General features: G+C 53.7%; 4 protein-coding genes across 4 annotated transcripts; 1 reads left to right on the forward strand and 3 right to left on the reverse strand.

The window, feature by feature from the left end:
- Positions 1 to 556: 556 nt before the first annotated feature.
- On the forward strand, positions 557 to 7,950 carry SEPMUDRAFT_122866 (xanthine dehydrogenase/oxidase). The gene is made up of 5 exons (XM_016901804.1): positions 557 to 5,270; positions 5,338 to 7,022; positions 7,079 to 7,291; positions 7,363 to 7,681; positions 7,838 to 7,950. The coding sequence occupies exon 1, from the start codon at positions 659 to 661 to the stop codon at positions 4,742 to 4,744; it is 4,086 nt and encodes a 1,361-aa protein (XP_016765629.1). The 5' UTR covers positions 557 to 658; the 3' UTR covers positions 4,745 to 5,270; positions 5,338 to 7,022; positions 7,079 to 7,291; positions 7,363 to 7,681; positions 7,838 to 7,950.
- Positions 558 to 8,854, reverse strand: SEPMUDRAFT_130241 (ras GEF). Its single transcript, XM_016902348.1, has 5 exons — positions 7,838 to 8,854; positions 7,363 to 7,681; positions 7,079 to 7,291; positions 5,338 to 7,022; positions 558 to 5,270 (listed from the first exon to the last, which is right to left on the reverse strand). The coding sequence occupies exons 1-5, from the start codon at positions 8,375 to 8,377 to the stop codon at positions 5,181 to 5,183; spliced, it is 2,847 nt and encodes a 948-aa protein (XP_016765630.1). The 5' UTR covers positions 8,378 to 8,854; the 3' UTR covers positions 558 to 5,180.
- Positions 8,855 to 9,029: 175 nt separating this feature from the next.
- Positions 9,030 to 10,576, reverse strand: SEPMUDRAFT_130242 (uncharacterized protein; the record flags this gene model as incomplete). Its single annotated transcript, XM_016902349.1, has 2 exons — positions 9,030 to 10,468; positions 10,530 to 10,576. The coding sequence occupies 2 exons, from the start codon at positions 10,574 to 10,576 to the stop codon at positions 9,058 to 9,060; spliced, it is 1,458 nt and encodes a 485-aa protein (XP_016765631.1). The 3' UTR covers positions 9,030 to 9,057.
- A 389-nt stretch (positions 10,577 to 10,965) lies between these two features.
- Positions 10,966 to 13,779, reverse strand: SEPMUDRAFT_146510 (uncharacterized protein). Its single transcript, XM_016903699.1, has one exon. It carries the CDS (start codon positions 13,731 to 13,733, stop codon positions 11,091 to 11,093), a length of 2,643 nt encoding a protein of 880 aa, XP_016765632.1. The 5' UTR covers positions 13,734 to 13,779; the 3' UTR covers positions 10,966 to 11,090.
- Between the last annotated feature and the right edge of the window lie 75 nt (positions 13,780 to 13,854).

Below are 13,854 nucleotides of genomic sequence, written 5' to 3' on the forward strand. Positions count from 1 at the left end.
AAACCTAGGTAATGCAAGGACTTCTCTCTGGACTTGTATTTCACTGAAAGGTAGGAGGTAAGTACCTAGGTACTTTTACAAAATCACATGCAGGTACATGTAGTGAGGGAGTTAGGTTCCAGTTCTATCGGAGCTGACCGCATATTACCTGGTATGCAGTAAATATGCACCAGCCTGGTATGCAGTAAATATGCACCAGGCAATGACGGTATACCCTCCTATTTCTCCACCGCTCGCACCGCCCCGCACCGCACTGCCCCGCCGCACCACACCACACCGCGCCTTGCCTGCCTCGGTGACCTGACTTCATCCGTCGCACTTCGCCGTCATCCAGAATCGGCGCGAATACTGCCCGCGTGCAACGATAAGCATTGCATCGATGCCTACCGATGTACCTCGTCTCCCAGGCTCGTGCCTCGATGGCGGTCCCGGTACAGTACTGCTTCTACTACTTTGCTACTGACTCCCTTTCCCCTCCGCTCTCCGACATAGATCTATTCTCGTACTGCCCGAAGCTTTTGCGACGGCTCACCTCATGAAGCGACACGCTCCCCACTGAGCGTCCACGTATCCGTATACACACGCACACCCACCCACCGCATCCACCGCACCCACCCACTTCTCGTCGAGGGCGGCCGTGAGAGAACGACGGTACATCATGGCCCCGGGTCGCCTTGATCCAGCGCCTGCGGTCGAGCCTGCCACCCGGCAAGCCCTCGCCTCGACCACAGAGCAATACCACGACACTGTCACCTTCTACTTGAACGGAACAAAGGTAGTGCTGGACGAGGCCGACCCCGAAGTAACCCTCCTAGAGTACCTTCGAGGCATTGGCTTGACCGGCACCAAGCTGGGCTGTGCCGAGGGTGGCTGTGGCGCCTGCACAGTGGTCGTGTCACAATGGAATCCTACAACGAAGAAGATCTACCACGCATCCGTCAATGCCTGTCTCGCGCCACTGGTCTCTGTGGATGGCAAGCATGTGATTACCGTGGAAGGCATAGGATCAGTGAAGAAACCACACCCTGCTCAAGAACGAATTGCCAAAGGCAATGGCAGCCAGTGCGGTTTCTGTACGCCTGGCATAGTCATGAGCTTGTATGCTCTGCTGCGTAATAACGATCAACCTTCAGAGGTCGAGGTCGAAGAAGCTTTCGATGGCAATTTGTGTCGGTGCACAGGCTATCGACCGATTCTCGATGCTGCCCAGACGTTTAGTGCAACAGGAGGCTGTGCGAAGGCGAAAGTCAATGGGGGCTCGGGCTGCTGTATGGACGAAAAGAGCAGCGAGAATGGCGCGGGTGGTTGTTGCAAGGGGCCATCCGGTCCGGCAGACGACCAACCCATCAAGCGATTCACACCTCCCGGCTTCATCGAGTACAATCCTCACACTGAGCTGATCTTCCCGCCAGCTTTGAAGAAGCACGAATATAAACCATTAGCATTTGGCAACAAACGAAAGCGATGGTTCCGACCGGTGACGTTGAATCAGCTTCTCGAGATCAAGAGCGTCTACCCTTCAGCTAAGATTATTGGTGGCAGCACAGAAACCCAGATCGAGGTCAAGTTCAAGGCCATGCAGTATACGGTCTCTGTCTTCGTCGGAGACATTCCAGAGCTGCGCCAATTCGAAATGAAAGACGACCACGTTGAAGTCGGGGGTAATATTACCCTAACGGACCTTGAAGAGCTCTCTCTAGAGGCCTCGAAGCATTATGGCCAGACGCGAGGTCAGCCTTTCGCGGCCATTCACAAGCAAATAAAATACTTCGCTGGCCGCCAGATCAGGAATGTCGGAACACCCGCGGGTAATCTTGCGACTGCTTCTCCCATCTCTGATTTGAACCCTGTTTTTCTGGGTACTAATTCGACGATTGTCGCCAAGTCACTTGACAAAACCGTCGAGATACCCATGTCAGATTTCTTCAAAGCGTATCGACAGACCGCACTGCCCCCAGATGCGATTATTGCTAGCATCAGGATACCAGTGTTCCAGGAAAAAGGGGAGTATATGCGGGCCTACAAGCAAGCCAAGCGAAAGGACGATGACATCGCGATTGTCAATGCAGCTTTACGCGTCCTTCTTGACGATTCCAACCACGTCAGGAACTCGAGCCTAGTGTACGGCGGAATGGCCCCCGTCACGATCGCTGCCAGAAATGCCATGACCTACTTGGAGGGCAAGAAGTTCACAGATCCCGCTACTCTAGAAGGCGTCATGAATGCACTAGAGCAAGACTTTGATCTGCGCTTCGGTGTGCCTGGAGGCATGGCTACCTACCGAAAATCCCTCGCACTCGGCTTCTTTTACAAATTCTATCATGAAGTACTGTCGGCGCTCAATCCAGAGGGCGTGGATATTGACCAAGATTGTATAGCGGAGATTGAGCGCGAGATATCTAAGGGCACAAAGGACCATACAGTAGGCAAAGCCTATGAGAAGAAGATTCTTGGGAAAGAAACGGAACACGTTGCCGCCATGAAACAGTCGACAGGTGAAGCTCAGTATACTGATGACATTCCAGTGCAAAAGGACGAGCTTTACGGCTGCCTTGTGCTTAGCACGAAAGCGCATGCGAAACTCGTTAGCGTCGATGCTTCTGCGGCGCTGGACCTTCCAGGCGTCGTGGACTACGTTGATCATCGAGATCTCCCGAACCCTGAAGCCAATTGGTGGGGAGCACCCAATTGCGATGAGACGTTCTTCGCGTTGGATGAGGTATTCACAGCAGGTCAGCCGATAGGTATGATCCTCGCGACATCGGCGAAGCTCGCGGAAGCAGGGATGCGAGCGGTTAAGGTCGAGTATGAGGATTTGCCTGCCATCTTCACAATGGAGGAAGCCATCGCGGCCAACAGCTTTTTCGACCACTATCACTTCATCAAGAATGGAGACGTGGACCAAGCTTTCGAAGAGTCCGATCACGTCTTCAGTGGGGTTGCTCGCATGGGGGGCCAAGAACATTTCTACTTGGAGACCAACGCATGTGTGGCCGTACCCAAGCCCGAAGACGGCGAGATGGAGATCTTCAGCTCGACCCAAAATCCCACAGAGACACAGGCATACGTTGCGCAAGTCACTGGCGTAGCTGCGAACAAGATTGTCTCTAGAGTCAAGCGTCTCGGTGGCGGCTTTGGCGGCAAAGAGACGCGATCTATACAGCTCGCAGGAATCTGTGCGACGGCAGCCAAAAAGGTTGGCAGGCCTGTACGTTGCATGTTGAACCGCGATGAAGACATTCAGACATCTGGACAAAGACACCCCTTCTTGTCTCACTGGAAGATTGGCGTCAGCAAAGATGGCAAGCTGCAAGCACTCGATGCTGACATCTACAATAATGGTGGTTGGTCACAAGATCTCAGTGCTGCCGTCGTTGATCGTGCTCTCAGCCACGTGGATGGCGTGTACAACTTTCCAAACGTTTTCGTACGTGGACGCATCTGCAAGACGAACACTGTTTCGAATTCTGCCTTTCGAGGTTTCGGTGGTCCACAGGGTATGTTTATCATCGAGACCGCCATGGAGGAAGTAGCAGATCGTCTCCAGATCCCAGTCGAGAGACTTCGAGAAATCAACATGTACAAGTCTGGCGAGAAGACACATTTCAATCAGGAGCTGAAAGATTGGTACGTGCCGCTCATGTGGAATCAAATACGAGAGGAATCGGACTGGGAGCGGCGAAAGAAAGAAGTGGCTGCTTTCAACGAGAAAAGTAAATGGAAGAAGCGTGGAATGGCTCTGATCCCGACCAAATTCGGCATCTCCTTCACAGCTTTGTTCCTCAACCAGGCTGGTGCTCTAGTACACATCTACCATGACGGAAGCGTTTTGGTAGCACATGGAGGCACAGAAATGGGTCAAGGTCTCCACACCAAAATGACTATGATTGCAGCTGAGGCTCTGAACGTGCCACAAGACAATGTCTTCATCTCGGAAACTGCCACAAACACTGTGGCAAACACATCCTCCACTGCCGCCTCAGCGTCGTCAGACCTCAACGGCTACGCCATCTGGAATGCTTGTGAACAGCTGAACGAACGCCTCGCCCCATACCGAGAGAAGTTCGGCACTGATGCCACCATGAAACAGCTGGCTCACGCCGCGTATTTCGATCGTGTCAACCTTTCTGCAAATGGGTTCTACAAGACGCCAGACATCGGCTACGTATGGGGACCCAACACCGGCCAAATGTTCTTCTACTTCACGCAAGGCATTGCAGCCGCTGAGGTCGAAGTCGACACATTGACAGGCGATTGGACGTGCAAGCGAGCCGACATCAAAATGGATGTGGGCCGGTCGATCAATCCCGCTATTGACTACGGACAAATCGAAGGTGCTTTTGTCCAAGGTATGGGACTCTTCACCATGGAAGAATCCTTGTGGCACCGTGGCAGTGGACAGATTTTCACTCGAGGACCCGGCGCCTACAAGATTCCTGGCTTCAGAGATGTCCCGCAAGACTTTCGAGTGAGCCTCTTGAAAGATGTGAATTGGGAGAATCTGAGAACTATTCAACGATCCCGAGGCGTGGGAGAACCACCGTTATTTATGGGTTCTGCCGTCTTCTTTGCCATCAGAGATGCGCTCAAGGCAGCTAGGAAGCAACATGGCTGCGAAGAGTTGCTGAGCCTGACCAGTCCGGCCAGTTGTGAGAGGATCCGTTTGTCAGCCGCCGATCCCATCCTGAAGAGATCAGAGGTAAAGCCACAGGAAGGCGAGAAGAGCTTCTTCATCAATATATAGACTGTGGTCCACGGTCAACATGTTGTTGGTCCCCAATCGTTTCATTGATTTTTTTTTACGACCATGAAGAAGCAAGAATGCCGAAATTTGACGACCGGGTTTCCGTCTCCCCGCTCTTTATTTTTCCAACCAACTACATTGAACCGAAAGTTTTGCGCCGCGAGGCTATTCGAGGTATCTAACTAAAGCAAAAACAGATCCATGGTCTCTTCTCAATACTTTTTATTTCTGCACAGTTCGTCAACAGCCCGATGCCCCCTCCTTTGCCAGCCAAACAGCGCCAAGTGCGTCCATTAAGGGGGTAGAAGGTTTCAAATAGCTTTGTGTCGTCGCTCGTCAACATCATGGCTCCATCGTTGCGCCCCCATGGGGTGCTCATATCACGCGTCTCATGCGTTTCAGATAAATTTGGGTATTTGTGTTCGTCTCTGCCCCATCATCGTTGGAAAAACTGTTTGAACTTGGCTGATGGCCCAACACTGGCGTTCGCAGGAGGCTCGATCTGCGTACTGCGCTCATAAAGTTCCTGTAGTAAAAGAGTCAACACACCTAGGCCCATAAACCGTTTTGTAGATTCTTCAGTAGCAACTCACATCTTCGTCTTTCAGAAGCTTGACATCGAGCAAGAGTTCCTTGACCTGCTGATTCCCTTGCAGCCCTCCCAAATTCTTATATGGCATGCCTTGGGCTCTTTGCAAGCCGACAATGACATCGCCCATGATTTCAAACTTCTTCCAGTTGATTCGCCCATCGTCACCGATGAATGTTCGATTACCTTCTTCAGCTGACGCTAGATCGCGTCGATGTAGAGGCAGGTAGGGTATACGCTCACCTGAGCTGTTCTCCCACGCCAGCCGATAGGCAAAATGTGATCGCGATGGAGCCATCAGTATCTCCAACTTCAGCCAGTCTTTGCCCACTCCTGGCTGCACCATTTCTCGTGTCGCCACTAGTCGGTGTACAGAGGTAGACTTCACGCCTGCTATCACAGCCCCAAGCGCGTTATAGTTGTTCAGCTCTCGCAGTTTCCGCGCTACACGCATGAACTTTTCAAGCATGAGCACACGGTGCTTGGGCTTGTCGCGTAATAGTACATAGTTTGCAACCCAGAAGGCGATTTGGTTGAAGTGCTGGATCATGCGTTCCACGTGGGCAAGATTCCGGCACAATTGTCTCTGCTCTTTCGAAAGCGACACATGCCGTACCAAGTCGCGTGGCCTAATTGACGAGAACATGATCCAGTCTATCCTGGTGAGCTCTCTCGCAATGAGTTCGTCGGGTTGATCCATGAGCGCTCGCCATTGTATCTTCGTCAAGGTATTTCGTTGAATGGGCTGCAGCTCTCGGGCATGTCGTTGTGCTTGCTCCACATAAGCGATCATCTGGTTCGAGATCTTCGGTCCCTTGTAAATGTCGGAGTCAACACTCGGAGTCGTGCCGCTGAGTTCGGTGTCGAAAGTAAAGGCGGGATCATCAATCAGAGTATCCGCAGAAGAAGCCAACGAGCTTTCGGACTGCTCGCCAGACGCTTCTCGGTCCTTATCGTTGTATGCCCATGAAGTGTCATCATCCTCGTGGACGGCCTCAAGGGCAATAGAGATCTCCTTCGCCGCTGTGGTGAATATCCGAGTGTCGGAGATTTTATGAGTGAAGGTCTGGAGTCGCTGTCGCGTTTTAGGAAAGGCAAAATCTCCAGGATATGCACTGACCCATTTCTCGACGACCGCGAGATAACGAAGTTGCGTCGTGGACTTCATCATCATCGGCGAACCGTTCTGCTCCAAGGTATCAAAACGCTGTACAATGGCCTCAAGCAGCTTCCCAGGGGCGGCAAAGTTGCGATATAAGGCTAAAAAGATGGACGCGAACTTGAGGTCGGCCTTGGATGTCGGCTGGTCCAGCAGCCTGTCTACTAGCTCGTCAAATGTAGCGCCATTCTCGGCGAGAGCTGATAGCGGAGAAGCGCCAGGCACCACGGATAGGGCATCTGTGCTAGCAGATGATCGCGTAGATGCTGCAGACGGCTCACTGCCCGATTCCTCGAGCAAAAACGAGCCGTGCATCTGGTCTTCGCTTCGTGGCACTCGTAAACGTTCGCCCGTTGAGTGCCCTGCGAAGCTAGGGTCTATGCGGGAGTGCCGTGGATCTTTGATCCCAGTATGCTCAGAGCTGGCTCTGGAGTGTCCAGCTAAAGATGAACGCGGCGAGGAGGGTATAGTAGTACTACTTTGTGCTCGACGGCGTAACGATGCGACTCTCGTGAGGCCGGAAGGATGTTCTGTTGGCCACATTAGCACCAGAATGTCGGCGCTCGAATATGCGTGTCGAGCATACCAGGAGAAAGTTTGACAATGGCATTCATGAGCATCAAAATGCCACGCTTGTATCCTTCTGGGTTGAGCTCTGAGACCTGCAAAGTAGCAATGTTCTTGTTGATGCGTTTCGCGTTCTGCTCCACAACACTCGGTTCCACCTTACGCTCCGCTGAGGGAACGTCACACTTTGTGGCTACAAGAACAATGGGCAAGGCGGACTTGGTAACCGCCTCTGTTGGTACCGGCCAGTCAGCATTGGTCTGTCCTTGTGTCGGTTTCACAGCACATGCAGGCTCGACTCACTGAGCATGTCACGAAGGTCTTTAATACTGCTTGGCTCCTTGCAACTGTATAGAGCCAAGGCGCCGTCGACCTTTGGCGTTATTCTATCCTCAATGCGGTCTGGCCAGTTGATCGTTCCATCGTTATGGGTGTCGATATCGTCGAGGTCCAGCTCCAGCAGGCGCAGGGTATATGAACAGCCTCCGAAGGGGAATCGTTTTTCAGCGGCACGCGAGCTGGGCAGGCGGTTGAGATCGAGGGCTGCCTTGATGAAAGTGGACTTGCCCACTGCTGCAGCAGAGACCACGGCGATGTTGACCTCAGGTAGTGGTTCCGAATGCTGCTGTGACAAGGTGCGTCGGTCAGCTACTCACTCTTGTACGACTCGTTTCCACGTCGGCGACACCCATCCATCAATGGCGATCAGCTGCAGCACTGGCGCGCTGTGCCACCAGAGTGTCCTGCGCACCACGTCGTTCGGCAGTAGCCAACGTACCTGGACAGAGTGATATGACCGACGAGAGCCAGTTACGCTCGCACCCTCATCCTCTTCATGTGGATCGTCGTCGTCGTCGGTGTCGTCGGACTCGTCGGCGTCGTCGGCGTCGGCGTCAGCGTCGTGGGAGTCGTCACTGTCGATGTCGCTGTCGTTGTGGTTGTCGCTGAGGGTCGCGAGAGGCACAGTGCGCGGTACGACTCGCTCGCTTGCGTGAGATGGCTCTAGCAGCAGAGCAGGGGTGGGATTAGTTCGACTCGCGCGGGTGTCTGCAGTGGAAGACGACGGCCTCCTCCTCAGGCCAGCACCACCAGCAGCACCAGCAGTGGCAGCAGCAGCAGCACCCCCACCACCACCCCCACCACCACCACCACCACCACCACCACCGCCGCCGCCGCCGTGGACGCCGGCCGCGTCGTCGCCGGCAGTTCTGTTGTGAGGAAGACTCCCGCGGGTGCCGTTCCTGAACCCCTGTGACGCGAGTCCCTTTTGTGCCTGTCGTTCGTATCGCTGCCCTACTTTCTGCTCCTGAGGCGACATCTCGCGCACACGCGCCGAGGAGATGCGGTATCTTATCAGCCGGCAGAGCTAGCGCAGCGCTGCAGTGTCACCGTGCCGCGGTGTACAGTGCGGCAGAATGGAATGGCAGTGGTGGTCAAGCCGACCGGTGGCAGCCCATACCGTAGTCCCGCTGCGGCGAGGACATGCACCGACCGAGTGGCTGCGATGGGCGAGCACAGGCTGGATGAAGGAGGAAAATGGGTCGGAGGGAGGAGAGATAGAGGGAGGGACGAATGAATGGATGAATGGATGGAGGGACCGCCGCGATGAGGGGCGGCTTCACTTCCCTCACAGCCGGCGTCCGTACGGTAGAAGCAGCTGGATAATGAGAGACTTGATGATGCTTTTCGGCGCTATAGGCAGAGCTCCTGCAACCAAGGTGATAACAATGCATGAAGGCAAGTCGTGGGAATACAGGCTATTACAGGGCGGCGTGGCAGGCTCTATCCTTGCAATAATACCCAAGGACCTAAGGTACAGGTACGGTACAGGTCAATGTGAGAACAACAAGAATGATGTCTCCACCTGTTCTAACTTCTCCATATCGCATTTTATCATTATCTGCATTTGCACCTTCTGGCTCGGTACTTACCTTTAGGAGACAAAAAGAAAAAAAAATCGATCCCTTCTTCAGGTCTGCACATCTTTGCCCGAGCTATTTACCAAGGAGGTAGTATACGACTCGCAATGCCGCTCATGATCCTCCATCCGACCCATGTACCAATGCCTAGCACGCCAATGCCTATCACAAAAGTCTTGAGGTTGCGGCTTTCCACGTGGGAGTAAGTGGCCTTCGCCTCCTCACACTCGCCCATCTCCGTAATCGTACTGTATTCCGGGACGTATTTCAACGAAAACTTGCTTTCTTCGCCCTGCAGACCATACTTGCTCTTCACAATAACTGCATAAAACACCTGCTTGAGTGTGGCAATCTTCCGCCGGTCGAGGTAGGGTATCATGCGATATGTGTAGCAGAATACCATAAAAAACAAACATTGTCCAGCCATCAATGCCCAATAGTATGGAGAGGGACGAGGTAGACCGAGAGCGTCGCAGAGGGCGTTGCCGTTCAGCCAGCGAGCTGATGCAACGAGGAAGTCCGCAGAAGCATACCCGGGTGGCTGCCCTTCCAAACTCTTGATAATGTTGTTGGCAAGAACCTTTGAAGTGTGCGTGGGGTGGATTTCGTTCAAAAGCAATGTTTCCATCAATCGCTTGGCCTGCCCGGGAGTTTGGAAATGGCTGTCCGGAGCACCTATTACATGGCCAATGTATCTCCAAAGCGCAATGTAGTCCTCGATCTCCTGACCACGAACGAAGATCCCCTGACGCGGCAAGCTCACCCACAGAAGCGCTGCTGAAAACGTCGCGAGCGTAGCCAGAACATCGAGGTCGTTTACCGGGACGCCCCAGTTCTCCATATCGAAATACTCCGGCTTCGATGCTCGGAGTTTCATGATACGCTGTCTAACAGCAGCATGGAGTAGTCTCACCCGAATGGTAGAAGCAAAGCCATCGCCTCCGGGCATCATGCTCTCCACTGACCTCGTACATTGCAGGATGTGCTGCGTCGTTTCAAACAGTCGCCCTCGAGCCACTTTCGTAGAGAACCCACCTGTTCGCGCCAACACTTCAACGACTCTTGCAGCTCCCATGCCTCCTAAGAGCGACTGATATGCCAGTCCAGTCAGACAAGCACCACCGTAGCGATAAAACACGTCCTGACCTCTCCGAATCTGCTCCCAATCAACCCATTCGGGCACCGTGTTGACATCACGCCAAAACTGTCCCAGAAGCTCGTCCGTGCTAGAGTGCTCTTGCAGGATAGCATACAGGTCCCTTTGGGGCAGCGTGAGCTTATGTTTACTATCGTCGCCCGCTCTCGGGCCATCAGAACCAGCTGCTGAGAATTGGCCATTATTTTTGGGTAGCTGGTTCGATGCGGGTGGCGAAATCTCGTTCAAGCGGTCGAGTACCTGTTCGGCTATCACATCGTACGAGAACTTGAGAGGTTGGCATTGTTCAGGCGTGAGATGCTGTTCATCGATTTCAAATCTGTAGCCCCAGGCACTACAACGTAGGTGAGTAAGTGTTTTTGCCACAGTCAAGATTTGACATGTGAAAGACGAACTCGCGGGTGTTAACTGTCCGAGCGCGGAACGGATTCGGCCATGCCATCGGGAAGAAACACAAAAACTCGATTATAAAAATTGAAACGCGAAGAAGATGTCAGAAGCAGAGTACAAGGGAAAGCGAAAGCAGTTTGTGTCCTCCGTGTAGGTACATGTGGTAGGTCATGTAGTAAATAAAGCCGCAGGCGCTTGTGATCGACACGACACCGACTGGCGACTGACGACATTGATTTTGACTCCGGTCAACGCTCCCTGCAGGTCCCGTCTGCATGTTCATAATGCATCGCGACTGCGAAGGAGCCTAGGGTATATCGCAGATAGATGGTAGTAAAATGCAATGCCAGGAGACCGCATCGGCCACAAACGTGTGTGATACTATACCTGGAGGTAAGGTAAAGTACGGTACAGAGTCCAGACTTGCGATCTGTGCCAAGAACGTAAAAGTACGGTACAACGTAGCCGGGAACACAAGGTATGAGCTGCGCTGCGCCGAAGCAATTCGCCTCAAGGCGAACTTCCAAAGGTGGTGGTTCAGCGTCTACCTTTTATTAGCTTCTATGCTACACTTTCCTTCGCTTGCCTTTGCCTTCATCATCGTCATCGGCTGCACGCTCGGTACCACGCCATTCCGAGATTTTCTGCTCTACTTCGTCAAACATTTCCTTCGTAGACAATGCCATGCCATCTTCGCCCGGGTTGAACATGTAGGCATTGGCAAACATGCGCATTAGCTCCTTCTCCAACTGCGCGCCATTGACAATAACCTTAGGCGGGATCGTGTCTACAGTCCGCTCGAGTTCTACAGTGCTAGAATTCGCACCGACCGCTTCTGACGGCGAATCTGTGCTTGATGCCGCCGCTTTGACGACATGGGCTCCAGCTGTGATCGCAGCCTTGATGGCCTTGAGATTCTGCGTTTGACGTACGATATCGCTGTAGCCCGGAGCATCTTTGTCTCGTACTGGCCCGGCGAAGTAAGTGGCGTGTTTGTGACTCTGAATATCGCTCATGATGGCAGACGACATCTTGTTGAAGTTGCGTGTAGCGATGACAGTATTGCTACGTGGTACAGGTGTTGAACTTTCAACGTCCTCTGTTCTGCCCGGGGACTCCTGTCTCTTGCGTTTGGCTCCTGGTTGATGCTGACTTTGCAAAGTGCCACGTCGCTTACGGGTGACCCTAGCAGATGCAGGAGTCGCGGAGAGAGCTGCTGCATCGTCAAAGGTATCTGCTGGTGTCAACGACTCCGTCTTTACACCGCTACGACTAGGTGGGCGATCATCAGAGCCTGGGTTGGCACCAGCTGCGGTGCTAACAGATTGACTTCGAGTGCGAGCACGATGCGAGTCGTCAGCAGTCGAGGATACCACACTATGACCTCCTGGACTTTTATCACGGTGATTGCCTTTGCGTCTCTGAGCCCTGATTTTGGGGGGCGGGTATGTTTGTACCGGTTCCTCCACAGAAGGCACCTCATGGCCACGGTGACTACGAACCAATCGAGCTGGAACTGTGCGTTCTTGCGTAGGGCTCAATGGCTCAATCGCAGGTCTGGGCTTCTCTGCTGATGGCATCAATGGTGACGGCTGATACTTTTCCTTCCAGAGTGGCTTCACCCTGCGCCTGGGTGGAGTGGCAAGCATACTTAGGACATCTTGCATCTTTCGACTTGGTTGTATCGCCAAGCGCGGAGCGGTTGCGGGAGTACCGTGCGATTGTGCAACATACGTGGAGGCGATCTGTGAATGTAGAACGGGCGGTTGATTGGACCTTAGCGGTTGATGATGCACCGGCCGAGACGGATCTTGGGGAGCGACTTGGAACGGCTGCATGAAACCGCCTGCGGGCATATGGCTCTGATGTGGTTGCATGAGAGTTGTGTGTTGCGTCTGGTGAGGATACGTCGGTGTTTGCGGATGCTGTGGCTGATACGGTTGTCTGCGATCCTGATATGGTGGCTGTTGCTGCGTCGGAGGCGGCTGATAGTAGCCACTGGCGTGCGGAGGCAGTTGAGAGCCTTGGTAAGGCCCAGCAGGTGATTTGGAAGAAGGGTGATGTTGATGCTGGTAGTGTTGTTGCTGCTGCATTGGAACGGCGTATTGATGCTGGCTGGGCGAGCCCGTGTGCATCACCGGCGACGGTGGCGGTAGAGACATACCTGGTGGAGGAGGCAATATAGGTCGAGGTGACGAGGATGGCCTAGAAAGAGATTGCTGTACCTGAGGGCTGCTCATCGAGCTTTGACGCGGATGTCCATGATGCGACCCATATGGAGAGCGGTGCCCACCTGGAGGTGTCTGACCAAAGTTGTGATTCGGAGCGTGTGTATGCGCAGGCACGGCCTGCATCTGCTGAGGTATGTGGCTTGAGATATTTGGCGGAATGCCAAAACGAGGTGACTGAGGCGCCATCTCTGACAATGGAGGCAGTTTTGTGTTCGAAGATGCTCTGGCATGGCCACCTGGACCGTCCTGTGGTTCCGGCCCATGGTTGATCACGGCATCAATTTTCGCCTGGGAATATCGCTTTGGTGGAGCTTGCGCGCTACCATCCGGCTGCTTTGGAAGGACCGGACTGGCATTTGCTGAGGGAGTCCGAGCACGGTCTGGCCAAGCCAGTACGGGCTGCGTGTGAGCAGTGGATGAAGGCTTGGGAGAGGCCTTCGGACTCTGGGCTTGGGCAGCTGCACGTTCTTGAACACGCCTCGCACTGTCTTCCCTCTGCAGTCGCTCATCCCAAAGCCCAGCTTCCACGTCCTCAATATACTGCTTTCCCTCTGCATATCTGCTTTCATAACCCTTGATCTTCAGTATGGCGTTGTCACGATATCTGGAATAGAGTCGGAATACCAACTGCGGGATCAGGTGCGAATGCTGCGCCGCTTCGTGGACAGTGGGCAGCACTGGGCTCGCCATCTTGCGCTTGCGGCTGCTCGGCGAAGCGTTGCCATTGGTAAGGTGTTTCTCAGCATTCTGCTGCTGTTCGAGGTCGTGTTTGACCTCTTCCTTCAGCAAACCCAGGTATAGCTCACGAAGCGCATCGGGACTCAAGCGACCAGCATCGAAGGCGGGATCATTGCGTATCAAGGGCACACTTTTCAATTGCTCCGAGATGCGATTAAAGCTGATGGTGTTAACACCTTCGTGGCGAAGAGCTTGAAAGAGAAGGAGCGACTCGAGGTGTGTGTAGGCGGTGATGGTCATGAAAGCGCCTTCTCGCACGTGAAGCGACGACCTCGCTGGTTCGATTGGGGCAAGATGCATGTGCCTGGCAACTCATCATAGTCGGCGGTCGATGTGCGCGGCGCGGCCAGCTCAGGGGGCG

The sequence above is a fragment of the Sphaerulina musiva genome, assembly GCF_000320565.1.
Source record: "Sphaerulina musiva SO2202 unplaced genomic scaffold SEPMUscaffold_1, whole genome shotgun sequence".
In the NCBI taxonomy this organism is placed as follows: domain Eukaryota; kingdom Fungi; phylum Ascomycota; class Dothideomycetes; order Mycosphaerellales; family Mycosphaerellaceae; genus Sphaerulina; species Sphaerulina musiva.

What these genes read in the sequence shown, in the direction of transcription:
- SEPMUDRAFT_122866 (XM_016901804.1), top strand. Translation starts at nt 659, where the DNA reads ATGGCCCCGGGTCGCCTTGATCCAGCGCCTGCGGTCGAGCCTGCCACC.
- SEPMUDRAFT_130241 (XM_016902348.1), bottom strand. Translation starts at nt 8,377, where the DNA reads ATGTCGCCTCAGGAGCAGAAAGTAGGGCAGCGATACGAACGACAGGCA. An exon ending in AGACCTTCGTGACATGCTCA is followed by an intron (nt 7,292 to 7,362) that starts GTGAGTCGAGCC and finishes CGGTACCAACAG; the next exon opens with AGGCGGTTACCAAGTCCGCC. An exon ending in AGCTTCTGAAAGACGAAGAT is followed by an intron (nt 5,271 to 5,337) that starts GTGAGTTGCTAC and finishes CTTTTACTACAG; the next exon opens with GAACTTTATGAGCGCAGTAC.
- SEPMUDRAFT_146510 (XM_016903699.1), bottom strand. Translation starts at nt 13,733, where the DNA reads ATGACCATCACCGCCTACACACACCTCGAGTCGCTCCTTCTCTTTCAA.